Source organism: Camelus dromedarius, chromosome 5, assembly GCF_036321535.1.
Source record: "Camelus dromedarius isolate mCamDro1 chromosome 5, mCamDro1.pat, whole genome shotgun sequence".
NCBI classification, from domain to species: Eukaryota; Metazoa; Chordata; class Mammalia; order Artiodactyla; family Camelidae; genus Camelus; species Camelus dromedarius.
Window position 1 is genome coordinate 2,469,132 of NC_087440.1, and position 16,498 is coordinate 2,485,629.

The 16,498-nt window shown below is 43.0% G+C and overlaps 1 protein-coding gene across 4 annotated transcripts in view; it reads left to right on the top strand.

Annotated features, from left to right (window-relative positions):
- DIS3L (DIS3 like exosome 3'-5' exoribonuclease) overlaps window positions 1–16,498 on the top strand; it is a 31,036-nt gene that overhangs the window by 2,141 nt on the left and 12,397 nt on the right. For all 4 annotated transcript variants that reach the window (XM_031452884.2, XM_031452886.2, XM_031452887.2 and 1 more), the window contains exons 3-7: window positions 7,799–7,927; window positions 9,916–10,051; window positions 13,175–13,351; window positions 14,434–14,512; window positions 15,397–15,576. In XM_031452884.2, coding sequence (XP_031308744.2) covers window positions 7,799–7,927; window positions 9,916–10,051; window positions 13,175–13,351; window positions 14,434–14,512; window positions 15,397–15,576 — 701 coding nt within the window. The remainder of the gene's footprint in view (window positions 1–7,798; window positions 7,928–9,915; window positions 10,052–13,174; window positions 13,352–14,433; window positions 14,513–15,396; window positions 15,577–16,498) is intronic.

A 16,498-nucleotide genomic window follows, 5' to 3' on the forward strand; every position in this document is an offset into this window, starting at 1 on the left:
TATAGATACATTATTGCAAAAGTTTACTTTTTTTTCTCCCTTTGGGGGAAAAAATATTTTTAAATGTTAGGCTCCTGTATTGTGGAGGCAGATTGTACTTGTGATTTATTCAATGAAACAAGAGATAACTTGTTTTATTTTTAGATTACTAGTCTAACCAGCAACCACAGTAACTGTATTTTCTAAACAAAGGATTTCTGATTGAAATCAGTCTAAAATACTTGCCTTGTACCTAGATGAAGAACAGTTATTTACCTTTTAAACAAATACTCTGAAAAACGGTTTTGCTTGCTTTAACATTGGGAAAAGATTTATGATTTGAACTTGAAGACTGTAGGGAAACAGCATATTAGAATTATATATCCAATCTCTTAACACCCCAAGTTAAGCAGAAGCTATGTGTTTATTCTTTTTTAAATGCTGTGGTTTCTTCAGACCTTGGTAGTAAAAGATGAAATGTGTTTATTTGTGTATGAAAATGATAAGTTGTCCTTATATGCTCAGTTCAAAAAATATGCATTAACTAGATTGTGTGCAGGTTTTTCAGATAGAATATTTTTAAATGAGCTTGAAGTTGATTTTGTTCAGACTCAAAAATATAGATGTTTATATACATCCATGTTTAAATGCTGCTCCAGGTGTCGTATTTCAATTTCTGCTCCTAAAATCGATTTGTTGCTCGCATTCGGCTTGCTAACACACCACTGAGCCTTTTCAACTTCTGTTTTCTAAAATATTTTTAATATTAAGGATTGTTTTAAAAACCAATTCCCGGGACATTCGAGAGCGAAGAATTGGAATTTAAATGTCTTTTTTTTCCTGAACATTTCTAAAGTAGTTAACTTGATAAAAAAGGATTGGTTTTCCATTGCTCTACCGTGTCTCTGAAGGCACTAAATGTAAAAACAAAAGATGAGGAGTTATGGAACCAGCCCACAGGATAACACTCTGGTTTTCCCATTTCCTGAGTATTTTGTGAGCTCTTAGTTCCAGGCCTCCTGGAGTACAAAAAGAAGTTCTTGGTCCCTCTCTCAGTAAACCTGCTGTCTTGTCAGAGTGAGATGCAGGAAGGTAATTATGGCATACTTGGGACACATGTAGGATAATTAAATGTGGACCATGCAAAGTGCAGAAATCAACATGGGATGTGGGGATTTTAAATGTCTTCTGAAGGAAATAGGTTTGAGACTGGCCCTAATGCAGGGAAATGAACATGATTCATGAAGAGGAAGAAGAGGCAGGAAGAGAAACCAGCAAGTTTGGAGACTTGATGCTTTATTTATCTATTTATCTGTTAAGCGACCAGCAGGTGTATTCGGGTTGAAACAGCTCAGTGACCAAAATTACCTAAGCCCTGGAAAGTGTCATATTTTGAAAGCCAACATTAGGGTTGATGATAGACATTGAATATACAAGATTCAGGAGATTTGCTTTAGTAAGTTGGCTTTTGTGAGTTTTAAGTGTAAGTCATTTGAGTTTTTTATTTAATCAAAGGTGGCCAAGCAGAGGCTCTCTGGTGCTTTGCTTTGTTTAATGTTGGGAAACATTTTGTTTTGTTTTTTCAGTTCTTCCTTAGAGATATTGAGATGCTGGTGAATAATTTATTCCATTTGATATGCTTTTAGGAACATTATTGCTTAGGAAAGCTTTGTCAAGGAAAAATACCTGGTCTGGTCTATTATCTGGTGAAAGGATGCCCTGCTTTCTCCTTTCAATCCCCTCCTGAATGCCTTCTGTGTAGCTTCAGAGTCTCAGTTTCTCAGTGCATAAGATTGGAATCACAGAATATTATAGCTGGAAAGGATCTAAGAGGTCAACATGATCTAATTCCCCATCCAATGCTTCAGTGTTACTCAATGTGAGTAATGTTATCAGCTTTGTTTCTAAAAAACAACAGTTCTCATGGATACCCAGTGTTAATAATACAATAAAATAAATTGAATTAGTTAAATATGTTGAAATATAAATCTAGGTACAAGTCCTCATACCTAAGTACTTAATGCAACCCTCAACCCAAATCGGACCTTCAAATTAAACAAAGCTACAGTAAGAAAACTGTATAGGAGCAGTAATTTAATGTGACAGATGACATTGTCTCACTGAAATGAAATCACCAGAGTTGAGTTTAATATGAGAAAGACAGCCTCTGTGTCTACAGACATAGGTTCTGTATTTAATATGACTTTGTATTTTGATTTCAGTAATACCAGGGCAGAAAATGCCTGTTCTCGTAAGCATATTGTACAAAGCAGTGTGAAAAATGTCAAGTTTTTGATTGTTCAGGATAATCACACGTTTGGCCATCTAACAATCATCACATTTATTTAGTGAGGGGCCATTTGATAGCCCTGTAAGGCTGACTTGTCCGCCGCGTTCATTCACGTGTTCAGGTGTTCATCTGTTTATTCAACAGATACTCACTGAGAGACTGTGCCAGAAGCTGTGCTAGCGCTGAGGATACAGTGGTGAACAAAAGCAGATGTGCACTTGAGGAGGAGACAGGCAGTGATCAGATAATCAGACAAACAGATGGAGACCTGCAGCTGTGACAGGCGCGCTGAGGGAGGGGTGCTTGGCTCAGGAGAGCCCAAACTAGGCAGGGAGGCGAGGAACCGCTTCCCTGAGCGAGATGCCTGTGCTGAGCTCTAAGGGATGAGTAGGAGTAAACCAGGCAAAGAGAAGAGAAAAGCTTTCCCGGTGAGGAAATTGCTGTGTAGGGCCATGGGGAGGGAGAACAAGGGAGAGGACGGCCCTGGGTTGGACAGCAGGCCCCACGGGCCTCAGGGATGTCAGGGATTTTTAAGCTGGGTGGGATAACGTGATCAGATTCGGATTTTGAACAGGTCACTGGGCCAGTGGAGAAGAGGCATGGAGGGAAAAGAAGTAGAGGCTCCTGCTTTAGTTTGGATGAGAGATTGTGGTAGCTTAGAGATGGAGGGAGAAACAGACATTTGCAAGAGCTATTTAGTAAGCGTTATAGAACTTGTAAGTAGAGCTGTACCATAGAACTTCCTAAGGATATAACGAAGTGAGTCAAAAACACGTCCACACAAAAACTTGTACACACGTGTTCATAACAGCTCTAATCATAACAGCCAAAAAATGGAGACAACCCAAAAATCCATCAACTGATAATGGTTACACAAAATGTAATTTAACCGTAAGGTGAAATATTATTCAGCCATGACAAGGAATGAAGTACCGATATGCGCTATACCGTGGATGAACCTTAAAAATAGAATGCTAAGTGAAAGAAGCCAGCCACACACACAAAATCATATATTGTATGATTCCATTTTTATGAAATGCCCAGAATAGGTAGATTCAAGAGACAGAAAGTAGATTAGTGGTTGTTAGGGGATGAAGGTCAGAGGGACTGGGGGATGACTGCTTAATGGGGATAAGTTTCTTTTGGGGCTGATGAAAATGGAATTCAATAGTGGTGCCGGTTGCATAACTCTGTGTCTACACTTAAAACCATTGAATTGTACAGCTTAGAAGGGTAAATTTTATGGTCTGTGAATTATATCTCAATAGAGCTGTTTTTTTTTTTTTTTTTTAATCTATAGGGTTTAGTAATGGATTTAGATACGGGAGATGAGGGAGAAGGTAGTGCTAAGTGTTAAACTTAGGTTTCTGGCTTATATAACTGGATACAGAGAGGGAACACAGAGGAGGGTCGGGGGTGGGATGGTGGGGGTCATGAGTTTGAGGTGTCTTTGAGGTCTCCGAGATGGCACGCCCTGACACCAAATGGCATTGAAGTGAGAAGACTGATCCAAAATATACTGCATTGAAAGTGTTTTAAAGGGGGAGGGTATAGCTCAGTGGTAGAGCGCATGCCTAGCATACACAAAGTCCCGGGTTCAATCCCCAGTACCTCCATCAATAAAATAAATAAGTAAACCTAATTACCTCCCCCAACCAAAAAATAAAAGATTAAAAAAATTTTGAAGAATATCACCTAATATAAATAGAAATAGAAGCTTGAATTCTTGTAGAAGACTCAAGGACCTCTAGATTCTGCAAAAACTGAAGAAATGCTACCCTGAGTACAGAATTCACTCCCTTGTGCACCTCCCCACTGTTTGTGGGATGCCCACTCCTAACCCCAGAGGGGGATGTTGCCTCTGTAGTTAAGGTCACCATTGAATAAAAATGGCTTAAAAAAAATCAATCTAGAGAAGGTAAGCTTAGGTGTCTCCCTAAGCAATTGTTTGAAATGTTTAGATAAAGGAGATTGGGAAAACACTTAAGCCAGTCCAGGGACACTAGGGTTTTTCTGTTAAGAATGACATTTTTAAAACTCAAGATAATTTAATTGAACTTGACTATCTGAAACTGTTCTCCTGTCATTCAGGACAGACTTGTTCAAGGCACCATGATGTTCTTTGCTGGCTCCGTGCAGGATACTCATATATCTTAATTCCATCCTACACACCACCAACCCTGCCTAGCAAAAAATATGACTGTATTGTATATATGCACTATTAAATTATAACCGTAAGCCCACATGCCTACAAGAAAACCCGACTGTCAAACTCGGAGTGATTCGCTGTTTATTTCCTGCTTTCCCCATTAATATTCTTGTGCCATTTGTTCATTTGTTTTATCTGCCTGATAGGTAGCTGACAAATGGAAGCACACACTAAAAGTCTAGGGAAAATATATGGGAGTGAGACTTAGAATTGAGAAAATTCTTTAGGCTAAGTGATATATATATATTTAAACATTAGGAAGGATTGTCATTAGTCTCATTTGGTGGTACATCCCCTGGGTCTGGTTCCTGGAGCATCAGTGTTTGGAGAGGACCAGATGCGAGAATCCCCGGGTTGAAGTACAGGTGTGCTGAGCAGTGCAGTGGTGGACGTGAAGCCTAGCAAAAGAGTAGCTGGGTTCTGAAAATACCGGAGTTTGTCCCAAGACTTTATTGTCTTGTATTTGGATCACTGTTGTCACAGCGGGTTGTGAGTTCATTTATTCATTCGGAAAACATTTATTGAGTACCTGCTGCGGGTTAAGTACTGAGGATACAAAGAGGAACCATACTGTCTGCTTTCCTGAGCATCCTGTCCCCTCTCTCTCTTCCCCTGGGCCCTATGTCTATCGGACTGTCACCCATCCTCCGGTCCCTGTGCTGCCCCCTCCCAGGTGCCTTCTCCATCCCTCCCCTGATCCGGTCACACCCTGCATGTTCCTTTCAGAACACTGATCCCACTCAAACGGGTGGTTCTATTTTTCTGTTTTATTTTGTTTTGACAGTTAGCATAGCTTTTTAAGAAATTGTGGTAAAACATATATAACGTCAATTTACCATTTTAACCATGTCTAAGGGTGTAATTTGGTGCCGTTGAGTACATTTACCCTATTGTGCAGCCCATCTCCAGAACATTTTTCTTCTTTCCAAACTGAAATTCTAACCCGTTAAATAAATACTGATTTCCGGTTTCGCCCTCCCCAGGGCCCCTGGCAACCACCATTCTACTTTCTATCTCCGTGTATTTGACTACTCAAGGAAACTCGTGTACGTGGAATCGTACAATATGTGTCCTTTTGTGACTGGCTAATTTCACTCAGCGTAATGTCTTCAAGGTTCATCCAGGGGGAAGGGTAGCTCAAGTGGTAGAGCGCATGCTCAGCACCCAAGAGGTCCTGGGTTCAATCCCCGGTACCTCCTCCAAGCGGAATTCAGTGAAGAAACCTAATTACCTCCTCTTCAGAATACAAATAATACAATCAAGGTTCATCCGTGTTGTAGCGTGTGTCAGAACTCCCCTTGTAAGGCTGAACACTATTCCATGGTATATGTTTATCCAGTCCTCCCTAGATGGACACTTGGGCTGCTTCCGCCTTTTAGCTACTGTGAATAATGTTGCTGTGGACACAGGTGTTCAAATATCTCTCCGAGACCTGGCTTTCGGTTCCTCAGGGTCTTCACCCAGAAGTGGATTGCTGGCTGGTAGGTTGGTTGTAGTTTTGAGTTTTTTGAAGAACGAGTGATTGCGTTGCGTTCACCGTGAGCAGGACTGCGGCAGACGAAGGGCAGCGGCCGGGAACCACTGTTTGCCCACCAGAGGGTGTTTAGTCAGAAAGGGAGTTTGCAAACCAACACCTGCACTCAGTCCTGGTGTTTCATTAGGCTTGCAGATAAAGGGAACAAAAACTGGAAAAGATCAGGAAAAATCAGCCAGTATCTTTTCAGTGTTTTCTCTGAGATAATAAATCACAGATGTTTATGAAGCCTCTTCCAAAATCGTTTTTATTGCTTAACAAAAAAGTGTTCATTTAAAAAAGTTCACGCATGGGGGAAATGTGTAAAGCGGAAAGTGGAAGTCTTTGCCTTAGGACCCCGCAGGGACAGTCCTGTTAACCCAGTGATGTCGACTCTTCTATGCATATTCTAAGAGGTTTTTTAAAAGTAATTTTAAATGTATCATTGAGAAGGTGAGAAAATTACCAATTTCATACCCTCTAGGCACTTCTGGGGTGGGTAGTGGGAGGCAGCGTTTATTTGCACAAGTGGAATTCGGTTAAGGAAAGCTGCCACTCACAGAAATGAAACTGAATCCCTTTGTTTATTAGGACATTTTGTAAGTTGCTGTTACTTGATGATTCTTTTTAAGATGGCGCAAAATTAGAATTAGTAAGAAAGCAAAATTAGTGTTTCTTGTTTTCTATGAATTGTTAAGACGACACAGGTGTCGGTAGTAAGCATTTATTTAGAGAGGGCCAGAGAGTTCTGTCTTTGCTATAATGGAAAGGCTCATTTTTAAATCCCTGGTGGCAGGCTGGAGGTGGGAAGGGAAGAGCACAAATTTTATTATATGAAATGCCAGTCATCTACTTTGGATAATTTATACGTTAATCTAACATCTGGTTTAATATCAATCCTAAACAATTGACTTTCTTGAAAATAACTGTGAATTTTATGTATTTTATACTACCTGGACAATTGAAAAGTGCCTTCTTAGAAACTGACCCACAGGAGACTTCAAATTTGATTTGCTTTGGCTAGCATTATTGGAGAGATCTCCTGAGGGGAAAAACCTTAAAACTTTCTGTTAGTTTCTGACACATGAAGCTAGCCTTCATTCATGTAAACGAGGTGGCTGCATCAATCAGATTCACAGAAAAATTCCCAAACTTCCTGACCTTACATGTTCTTTTCTGGGGCTGCCAGCGAAAAGTAAAAAACGTAATAAGAGTTTGAGATTTGCAAATGTTAGCCACCATGTATAAAAATAGATTAAAAAACAAATTTCTCTGGGATAGCACAGGGAACTATATTCAATGTCTTGGAATAACTTTTAGTGAAAAAGAATATGAAAACTATTATATGTGTATACGCATGACTAGGATATTGTGCTGCATGCCAGAAATTGACACATTGTAACTGACCGTACTTCAATTTTTATAAAAAGTGCTAATGCCTAAGGCCATGTGTAGAACAAAGTGGGGTACACAAAGTGCTCCATTCTACCTCCACATCCTCTGTGAGCCTTGGGGGAAGGAGCCGTGGGGGGGTAATTACATAATAGGTGACCAGAAGGCTCAGAAAGGGGAGTGGGGCAGTTTCATTGATCCACAGACCAACTCACAAGATACATCCCAGCAGGCAACATGGAGATAGCAGCCCAAAGGTGCTGCACACACGCAGGCCAATATAAATAAGTGTTTCTCAGGTTTTAAATAATCGATCTTTTGCTCTTAAATGCTTCATCTGTTCTGAACCTTAGCAAGAGCTGGCAGGAGATGAGTACCTGCTCCGAGAGATTTATTTTTCTTCTCTGTGTCACAGACAGTATAACAAACTGCGGAATCTCCTGAAGGACGCACGTCATGATTGCGTTCTCTTCGCTAATGAATTCCAGCAATCCTGCTACCTCCCCCGGGAGAGAGGGGAGTCCATGGAAAAGTGGCAGAGCAGGTATGGCATCGCGTGGCTGGGGTTTCACGCAATCGTCTTTAATTTCTTTACCATCGGTTACTTGAACGGTGATCTAAATAGTGTGCTGGAACAAACCAACAATTACTCCAGAACCATGATTAATACTGAAATGCTTAATGGGTCAGTATTCTAGATGTGTCATTGGAATGCATAATTGATATATTCAGAAATTGTAATTAGGGAGATATAGGTGCCCCGAGTGAGTTTGCCCCAGACCCTAACGGCTAGGAGGATCGTTTCAGTGATGCTGAAGTCATTGCTTTCCTGTGTGTGTGTGTGTGTGTGTATGTGAGAGAGAGAGAGAGAGAGAGCGCGAGCAAGCGAGCAGCAGGGAGTGGTCCTACTTTGAAGCTAAGATCATCTCACTTTTTCTGGCATAGACTGCTTTAATATCTCAACTGAAGTGGTAGATTAATTCTAGTAAAGCTCTTCTAGGAAGTGTGGTGTTTAGTTGAGATCACCAAAAAGCAGAGCCTGAAGCAAGGATTTGGGGGTGTGATGTTCATGTGAGAAGCAATTCCCAGAAGCAGGAGTGGGGAAGTGGGGAGAAGGAGACAGAGAGGGAGGGAAAGCAGTGAAGGATATGTAACTGCTGTGGAAACCTGAGGCTCAGTCCTCTGGGACCCTCTAAGAAACCACGTAGGCCGTGCCTCAGAAGTCGCCTCCAAGGGCCGAGGTGAAGTCGTTTAGTTAGTTACCCCTTTAGCTGAGGGCCGTTCCCCAGGGGTGTTAACTCCAGTCAGTGGGCCCTTGAGGTGGGAGGGAACTGCCACCCAGCTGCCGCTGAAGTCACAGGTGGGCTAGGGTGCAGGTGCTGGGCACCAGCAGCCTCTGCCTCACTCTTCTGTAGCAGGCAAAGGGGATCTTCATAAGCTTTAAAATGACTTCTTCATGCAAAACATTTACATCATCTTTTTCCTTTTAATTCTTTATCTGTATAGCTATTAAATATTTGAATTCCCTAAAGAAAAGTAAGCACTGGTATATACTGAGTCCTTAATAGAACCCAGGTTCCCACAGAGCTTAATACCAGAGAGGGAAAAGCAAACCCTTCTCTAGGTTGGGTCACATGTGAGTACTCACACTTACTAACTACCCAGCCTTGCACGAAGTAGGCACTCAGTGAGTTTTTTTTTTTTTTTTTTTTTTTTTAATTCTAGAACTAAAGGTACCTTACATAGCATCTTAATTTGCAGAAAGGGAAACAGGTGCCTGCAGAAATGTACCCTCCAAGTTTTTAGACTTCATTGGAAACATGATCCTTTCTTGAATACTCCTCTCCAGACCTAGAATCAGTTTTCTTTGTTTTTTGGGGGGTTTTTTTGGTGGGGGGGGGAGGAGGGAGGGAGCTAAGTAGGTTTATTTATTTATTTTTAGAGGAGGTACTGAGGATCAAACCCAGGACCTCCTGCCTGCTAAGCACGTGCTCTACCACTTGAGCTGTACCCACCCCCCGGACTCCATTTTCCAATTCAGATTCTTCTCAGGAAGCTTTGCAGACATTTCACATGGTACTCAATCAGTCCTTATTGGGTTATGATCTTTAGCTGCTTGCAGCCTGGTTTTTTTGTTTGTTTTTCTTTAACCAGAGACCTGCTTCTTCATCTTTTAAACCTCCCATAGTTTAGCCTGTCATCCGTGTGGTGCTGTGAGGCTCAGCCCTCTAATTAAAAGGTGTGAAAAGATGGCACAGCCTCACAGTTTCCAGGCCATGTCAAGGGATGAAAGAGGCTGCTGTGGTGGTTGGACGTCTTAGAGAAGCAGAGATGTCAGGAGCTTTCTGATTCATCTTTGTATCCCCCAGGGCATGTTTATAATGGGTGCTCAGGGAGTGTTTGTCACATGAATGAATGAATGGCTGTCTGTATAAGCCAGAGGGTAGCAGATGTGAAGCCAGGTGTGCTTTTCTGAAGGGTAGCTTGTGTTGATCGGCCTTGGGAGGGCTCACGTGGCCTCTGCTTTCCTAGGAGCATATACAGCGCAGCCGTTTGGTACTATCACCACTGCCAGGATCGGATGCCCATCGTTATGGTGACAGAAGATGAAGAGACAATTCAGCAGTATGGAAGTGACACCGAAGGAGTGTTTGTCGTCTCCTTCAAGGTATTTCCAGCTGTTTTGTATATAATTGTGTGTGTGTGTGTGTGTGTGTGTGTGTGTGTGTGTGTGTGTGTGTGTGTGTGTGTGTATGCGCACGCATTTCCTTAGTAGTGCCCTAGATCCCTTTAGCAATTTGGAAAAGGAAAAATAAAGAATGAAGAAAGACTTCAAGATGGTCCATGTCTTCATTACTCCCCAACTAATTAATCTTTTTTTTTTAACATTTTTTTATTGAGTTATAGTCAGTTTACGATGTTGTGTCAATTTCCAGTGTAGAGCACAATTTTTCAGTTATACATGAACATATGTATATTCATTGTTGCATTTTTTTTCGCTGTGAGCTACCCCAACTAATTAATCTTGACTTTAACAAATTTAGGTGAATTCCCTGTGACTGCACGGCCCACAGCATCCAAGACTTCAGCCTAATAAGCTTCTGTTGTCAGTAAATTTATGTTTATAGTTATAATAATAGCAGTGTTAGTAATGATGATGATGAAGGTTGAATCTTATAAAATTGCCAATATTCTGTTGTTTTTGACCTTCAAAATGGCAGTTTTATATGCTTCCACCTAATAGTAATAGCCAACATTTATCTCTGCCAGGCACTGTTTTAAGTGTATTATTGCCTTTAATTCTTGCAACAGCCCTATGAGCCAGGTGTTATAATCCCTATTTCATTGATGGGGAAACTGAAGCACAGAAAGGCTAAGGAACTTGCCCAAGGTCACACAGGCAGAAAGTGATAGAACGGGGATTAGAACCCAGGCAGTCTGATTCCAGAGCTCTTTATCACCACGCACTACTGCCTCCCAAATTGTTTCCCTGAGGACACACAAAGCAGTTTTAAAGGCCAGTCTTATTTTTCCACTTTTCCTCATATTTCCTCACTTGTGACTCTGGATAGGGGTTCATAGGTGGAAAGGAAGGGGTGAGATGTGATATTACTTATGTGAAGGTGTCGGGCCAGCTTGGTGTACGTGTAACAGACAGGAGATGCGGTATCAGTGGTGGTTTCTTGGGCTGTTCGAGTAACACAGTTCTTCTGTTTCTTAGGTACCTTTTGGGAGAATAGGATGCTTGCTAATCTCTCAATAGATTACTGGTCTCGAGGGGAGGGTATAGCTCAAGTGGTAGAGCACATGCTTAGCATACACAAGGTCCTGGGTTCAATCCCCAGTACCTCCTCTAAAAAAAGAAATAAGTAAGTAAACATAATTACCCCCCTCCCCCCAAAATAGATTACTGGTCTCTTCTCTCTGCCCAATTGGCCAATCAAGTTCCAATGGTTGATACTATTTTTTGATTCAGAAACTTAAATGAGGCCCTCCATTACCCTGTCAGTTTACAGAAAACCTGCTTGGATTTTGAATTGTAGATCCTATAAGGGTTCCTGGGTGCAGGTATTGCTAAAAATTTGCCAATCGAATTTTCTTGGCCATGCTATTAAAAAAAAGTGTTCTGGCATGCCAGCATTTTCCAGGGGCACTGGATATTAATGGCAGTGTCCCTTATTTTTTCTGTTGCAATACATCATGTCTTGTTCTTGCAGAGGACAGTTGACTTAAATTACATTTTTCTACCTTTTGTGAAAATTACTCTCCCTTGTAGTCTGGTAGCTTAGTACAGTATTATTTTATACAACATTTCCTAAGCAAACTGTGTGACTGAGGGCTTCATAGAGGTGTGTGATGGCAGAAAAAAAGAGATACTGTGAAGTTTCAGATGAGCGGGAAGCCCAGAATTTTCTGAAGACCTGAAGTTAACTGGGGAAGAACGAAGACAATACGTTCTTCTGCAACCCCAGCCTGTGGTTCGTAGCGGCAAAAGTTTGGTGTTAGTAAGTGACAAGTGGCCACAGGATTGTTGAAGGGATGTTAGCACAGACAGAACTTCTGGAAGGACTAGGGAAAGGAAGAAAGCAGTTTGAACAAGACCCTGAAATTAGTGGGAGAAGGGCTGGAACTGACAAGAAGGATAATTTATTTTCCTTTTAATTTGAGAAGAGAGAATGTGCTAGAATCTACCTTCTTAGACTTAAAGTTGAGTTAAAAATCACACATAAACTTGATTCTTTTTTTTTTTTTTTTTTTTTAGTTTTTTTGAGGGACAGTAATTTGATTGATTGATTGATTTTTTTAGGGGCAGGACTGGGGATTGAACCCAGGACCCTGTGCATGCTTAGCATGCACTCTACCCTCCCCCACAACATAAATTTGATCTTATTTAGTGAGAGTCAACCACCTGAGGGCATGTGTTCTAGACAGGAGGAACGGATGTAGCACAGCCAAGTTCACCACGCCGGCCTCTTGTGGGTGGTTGCCTGGGTGCTGTGTCCAGGGCCTCTCTGAACGTTACCCCAAGGGGTGCGATAATATTCAGTACTGTTCATACGATAATATGTATGAACAATACATATTGTATGTACAATAATATTCAGATAATGTTCACTACTGTTCTCCTTCGAGGGGACCCTGACCACTTGTTTCAGAGTTATGTTTTATACCAGGTCATCACATCGATAGCAGCATAGAGTATCACCCACATGAAAGGTGTAACCACCTCTGTACGGTCACAAAAGAAGACTTAGTCCTCTGAGTTTCCTCTCTCTTCTCTACTAAATGAGGTTGCCAGCGAGTTGAGGGAGGAGAGACGTTCCTTATACACTTTACGTCTTGCCATTTTTTTGTCTGCTTATTTAGGTTTCTTAGAAATTTCAAGCGTTTCAGAGTGGGAAAAAAAAAGACAGCACACACATTGGAGCTTTTCTTCTCCATTCACAGCAGGCCGTTGTCTGCAGCAGTGAGATTTGTGTAGAGACAGGCAGACTGGACATGTGCACGTGCACGGATGTGTGTAGGGGGTGGGATTCGGAAGTGCAGAGTAATCAGGGAGGTGGGCGCGTTCCCTGGTAGGAACAGCCTCCCTGGGGCCCCACGTGGCCAGGCTGCAGGGACTAAGGAGGCGGCAGGAAACAGACCCGCAGCATGAGGCTTGGAAGGCCGTGCTCATTTAACGCGCTCCAAAACCGCGTGCCTGTTTCTGTTCAGGGCTTTCTGTAATACTGCTATAACGAAGAATCGTTATCTTCTGACCATGTTTCTCCTGTGCCTTTATTAAATGCAGGATTATCTGGACAATTTCTGGCCTGATTTAAAGGCCGCCCATGAACTGTGTGAGTCTATCCTTCAGTCTCGACGAGAAAGAGAGAATGAGAGTCAGGAGAGCCACGGGAAGGAGTATGCAGAGCATCTTCCCCTGGAAGTGCTAGAAGCCGGCATTAAATCCGGGCGCTATATCCAGGTGAGGGTGCTAACGGGGAGTCGGGCCCGGGCCAGCCTGTGTGACTCCGTCTCTTCCTTACTCGCCTCTGGTCACAGGCCTCTGATTTCAAAGGCTGTCAGCAAGATGGGTCCGAGTAAGTCAAGGCCAGGGGTGTTTAATGTGATGCGGGAGTCTTCTGTAGACACTGCCCTCTGGTTTGGAGCTAATCTCTAATGTTCTTAACTGGGTTACACAGTGAGCGTCACGCAAGTCGCCCTTCAATGCCTCCTGTTACTGGGAAAGAGAATATATTTTCCAGTCAAATTCTGGAGGTTTGGCAGAATTGCAAAACTGGTGGAATTGGCCTTCTTCACTCCTTTGCCATTTCCCTGCCCCTTTCGAGGGCCCCTTTGTGTGATCTCCAAGGACCCAGGACAAAGATGCTGTCAGGATCTTGAGAGGGAATCAGCATAAAATTATTATTCAGATTTCAGCCGTTTTACACGCACTTCTGTGTGTGTGTCTGTGTGTGCATGTGCCGTTTTATCACGCGTGTAGCTTTGTGTATTCACCACCACAGTCCAGATACAGGACTGTTCGACCGTGGATTTTACATTTTTTAACAAGCAACTTAGACGAGTTTTACCCAGGCTGAAGGTTGAGTGTATCACACTCCCGTCCATCCCTAAAGTGTGGGTGTTTTAAATGAGTGTATCTGTGGAGAGGCGAATGCTTCCAATTGGTAATGAAGTTGACAGCATTCCTGGGAGGATGTTTTGAGGAAGAAGGTTTCTTAAAGACCACTTATCACTTAGGTAAGATAAATCCTGCTCCTTTCAACATTTGGTATAGCTGAGAGTTGTTCAGAATGATGGTCTGTTCTCTGGAGAAAAAAACCTTGGTGATGAATTATTATTATTGTTGTTGTTGTTGTTGTTGTTATTCCTAAAGAAAAGGATCACAGCCTTATAAGAATATTATGGGCATGTTTTCATAAAGTTTTTAAACTGCCTTTTGGAGGTTAAAGCGGGCAGAAAATCGTAAATCAGCTATACTTCAATTAAAAAAAAAGAAGGAGGCAGAAAAGAAATTTCTCACATTGATTTTTATTATGATTTTAGGGAATTCTGAATGTCAACAAACACAGAGCACAAACAGAAGCTTTTGTTCGACTTCAAGGAGCCAGCAGTAAAGATTCAGGTTCAGTATAAATCTTACATAAATTTCCACACTGCTTTTTTATTCTGCTATTCCACAGGGAAGAAAGCGAAGCTGAAATTGTCACAAGGTAACACAGCGCGTCCGACATCCCTGCACACACTGGGTGTGTGGGATCGTGGGTTGGTTTTGGCCTCCTAGCTTTTTGTCTGTAATTTCTGATTTTATGGTAATAAACTCTAAAAAATGATAATAACGAATATTTCATTGAGTGCTTACTGGACATCAAGTACTGTTGTAAGCACTTAATGTGGGTGTTATTCTAGTTTACCACCTTTCTCACGTGAGGAAACTAAGAGAAGCAGAGTAACTTTTCCGGGATCACACAGCTGGTAAACGGTGGGGTTGAACCCGCCGCCCGGGCAGGCTGGCCGGGATTTTAAGGCACTGCCCTCTGCTGCCTTAGTGAGCAATATTGCCTTATTGGAACCATTTTAAAAGGGACCCTGACAGTCAAGGGAGCCTGGTGAGGCTGAAGGCTTTCTCTGGGCCTTTGGTCCTCAGTGTCAGCCCCGACTGGCCTGCAGTCTCTGCAGTTCAGCAGCCTGCTGACCACTCCTGCCCCCTGAAGGTGTGGGACAGCATCCCAGCAGAGGCCGACATTGTCTCAGGCAGGAAACTGTTACCTGCCCTAAAAGATGACCAAGGGTGACCTTAGGAAAGCACATTATACCACATAATGTGGAGGCAGTGTTTCTTCCCTTCCTCACCAGCGGAACAGAGAAGTTAGACTTCACCTTTGAAAGGAGGAGGCTTTTACTTGTAGGAATGCTGATTTGATCTCAGAAATAGCATGTTTGCAGTGCCTCACTGATATGACCCACACCCCCGTCTTTTGGGGTTTCTCTGTGCTGCCCCAAATACAGATTTGATCAGTGACATCCTAATCCATGGGATGAAGGCTCGAAACCGCTCGATTCACGGAGACGTGGTAGTTGTCGAACTGCTCCCTAAAAATGAATGGAAAGGAAGGACCACTGCCCTGGGTGAGAGTGACAGTGATGACAAGGCCTCGGGCGAGGCCCCGAGCGAGCCCATGCCCACAGGTGAGCCAGCCAGCCAGTCATTCGCGTCATCCACAATGAATGCTTACCTTCCTTCTGAACAACCCAGAAATACTGCAGTTGTTAATAAACCAGGTCGCCTCTTTTCCTACACTCTCAGTTTCCCCTCTCTGCAGGCTTATTTTATTCTCATCAGCACCCAGACACGCTGTAATATCTCTCATCTGAAAGCAAAAGCAAAAGCAAAACCCTCTCGGTGCCCACATTTCCCTCCAGCTACCACCCTCTTCTGTGCTTCAGTTTACAGCGAGGCTCAGTGACACTGTTAACTCTGAGCTCTTTCTGCCTCCTTCTACCCATCCTCTCCCAAAGCCGCTATGGTCAGGCTCCCCCTCCTCCACCCCACCCCCCTCAAAAGAACCCTCAGCCTCTCATCTCTTGGCAAGGTCACCAGTGACCTCACTGCCTCCAGCCCTCAGCACCTGTAACCTGTCGGCAGCGTTTGGCTGACAGATCACTCCTCATCTTCGGCTTCTGGGTTCCTCTCCTCTGCTGGGTGCTTCTTCTCAGATCCTTTGCTGGTTCTCCCCTTCTTGGATGCGCTCATCTCCTCTGGGTCTCTTGTTCTCCGCCCCCTCTCCCTGGGAGCCCCTGTTCAGTCCTCTGGCTTTATCTCTCCAGCCCCGATCCCTTCCCCAGCCTCCAGCTTTGTCTTCTCAGTTGCCTCTTTGGCCTCTTCCCCTGGATGTCTAGAGGGCACTTCTGACTGAACGTGCCTAATAGCAGGCTCCTGCTTCCTACCCTCTACCTGCTTCTCCCCCAGTGTTCCCCATCTCAACAAAGGGCAAGGTCATCCCTACAGTCAGCGGGTCAACCCAAAGACCTTGGAGTGATCCTTGACTTCTTTCACGCAGCAGCAAGTCCTGTCCTCTCTAGCTTTGATGTGTGGCCTGGATGCAGCCAC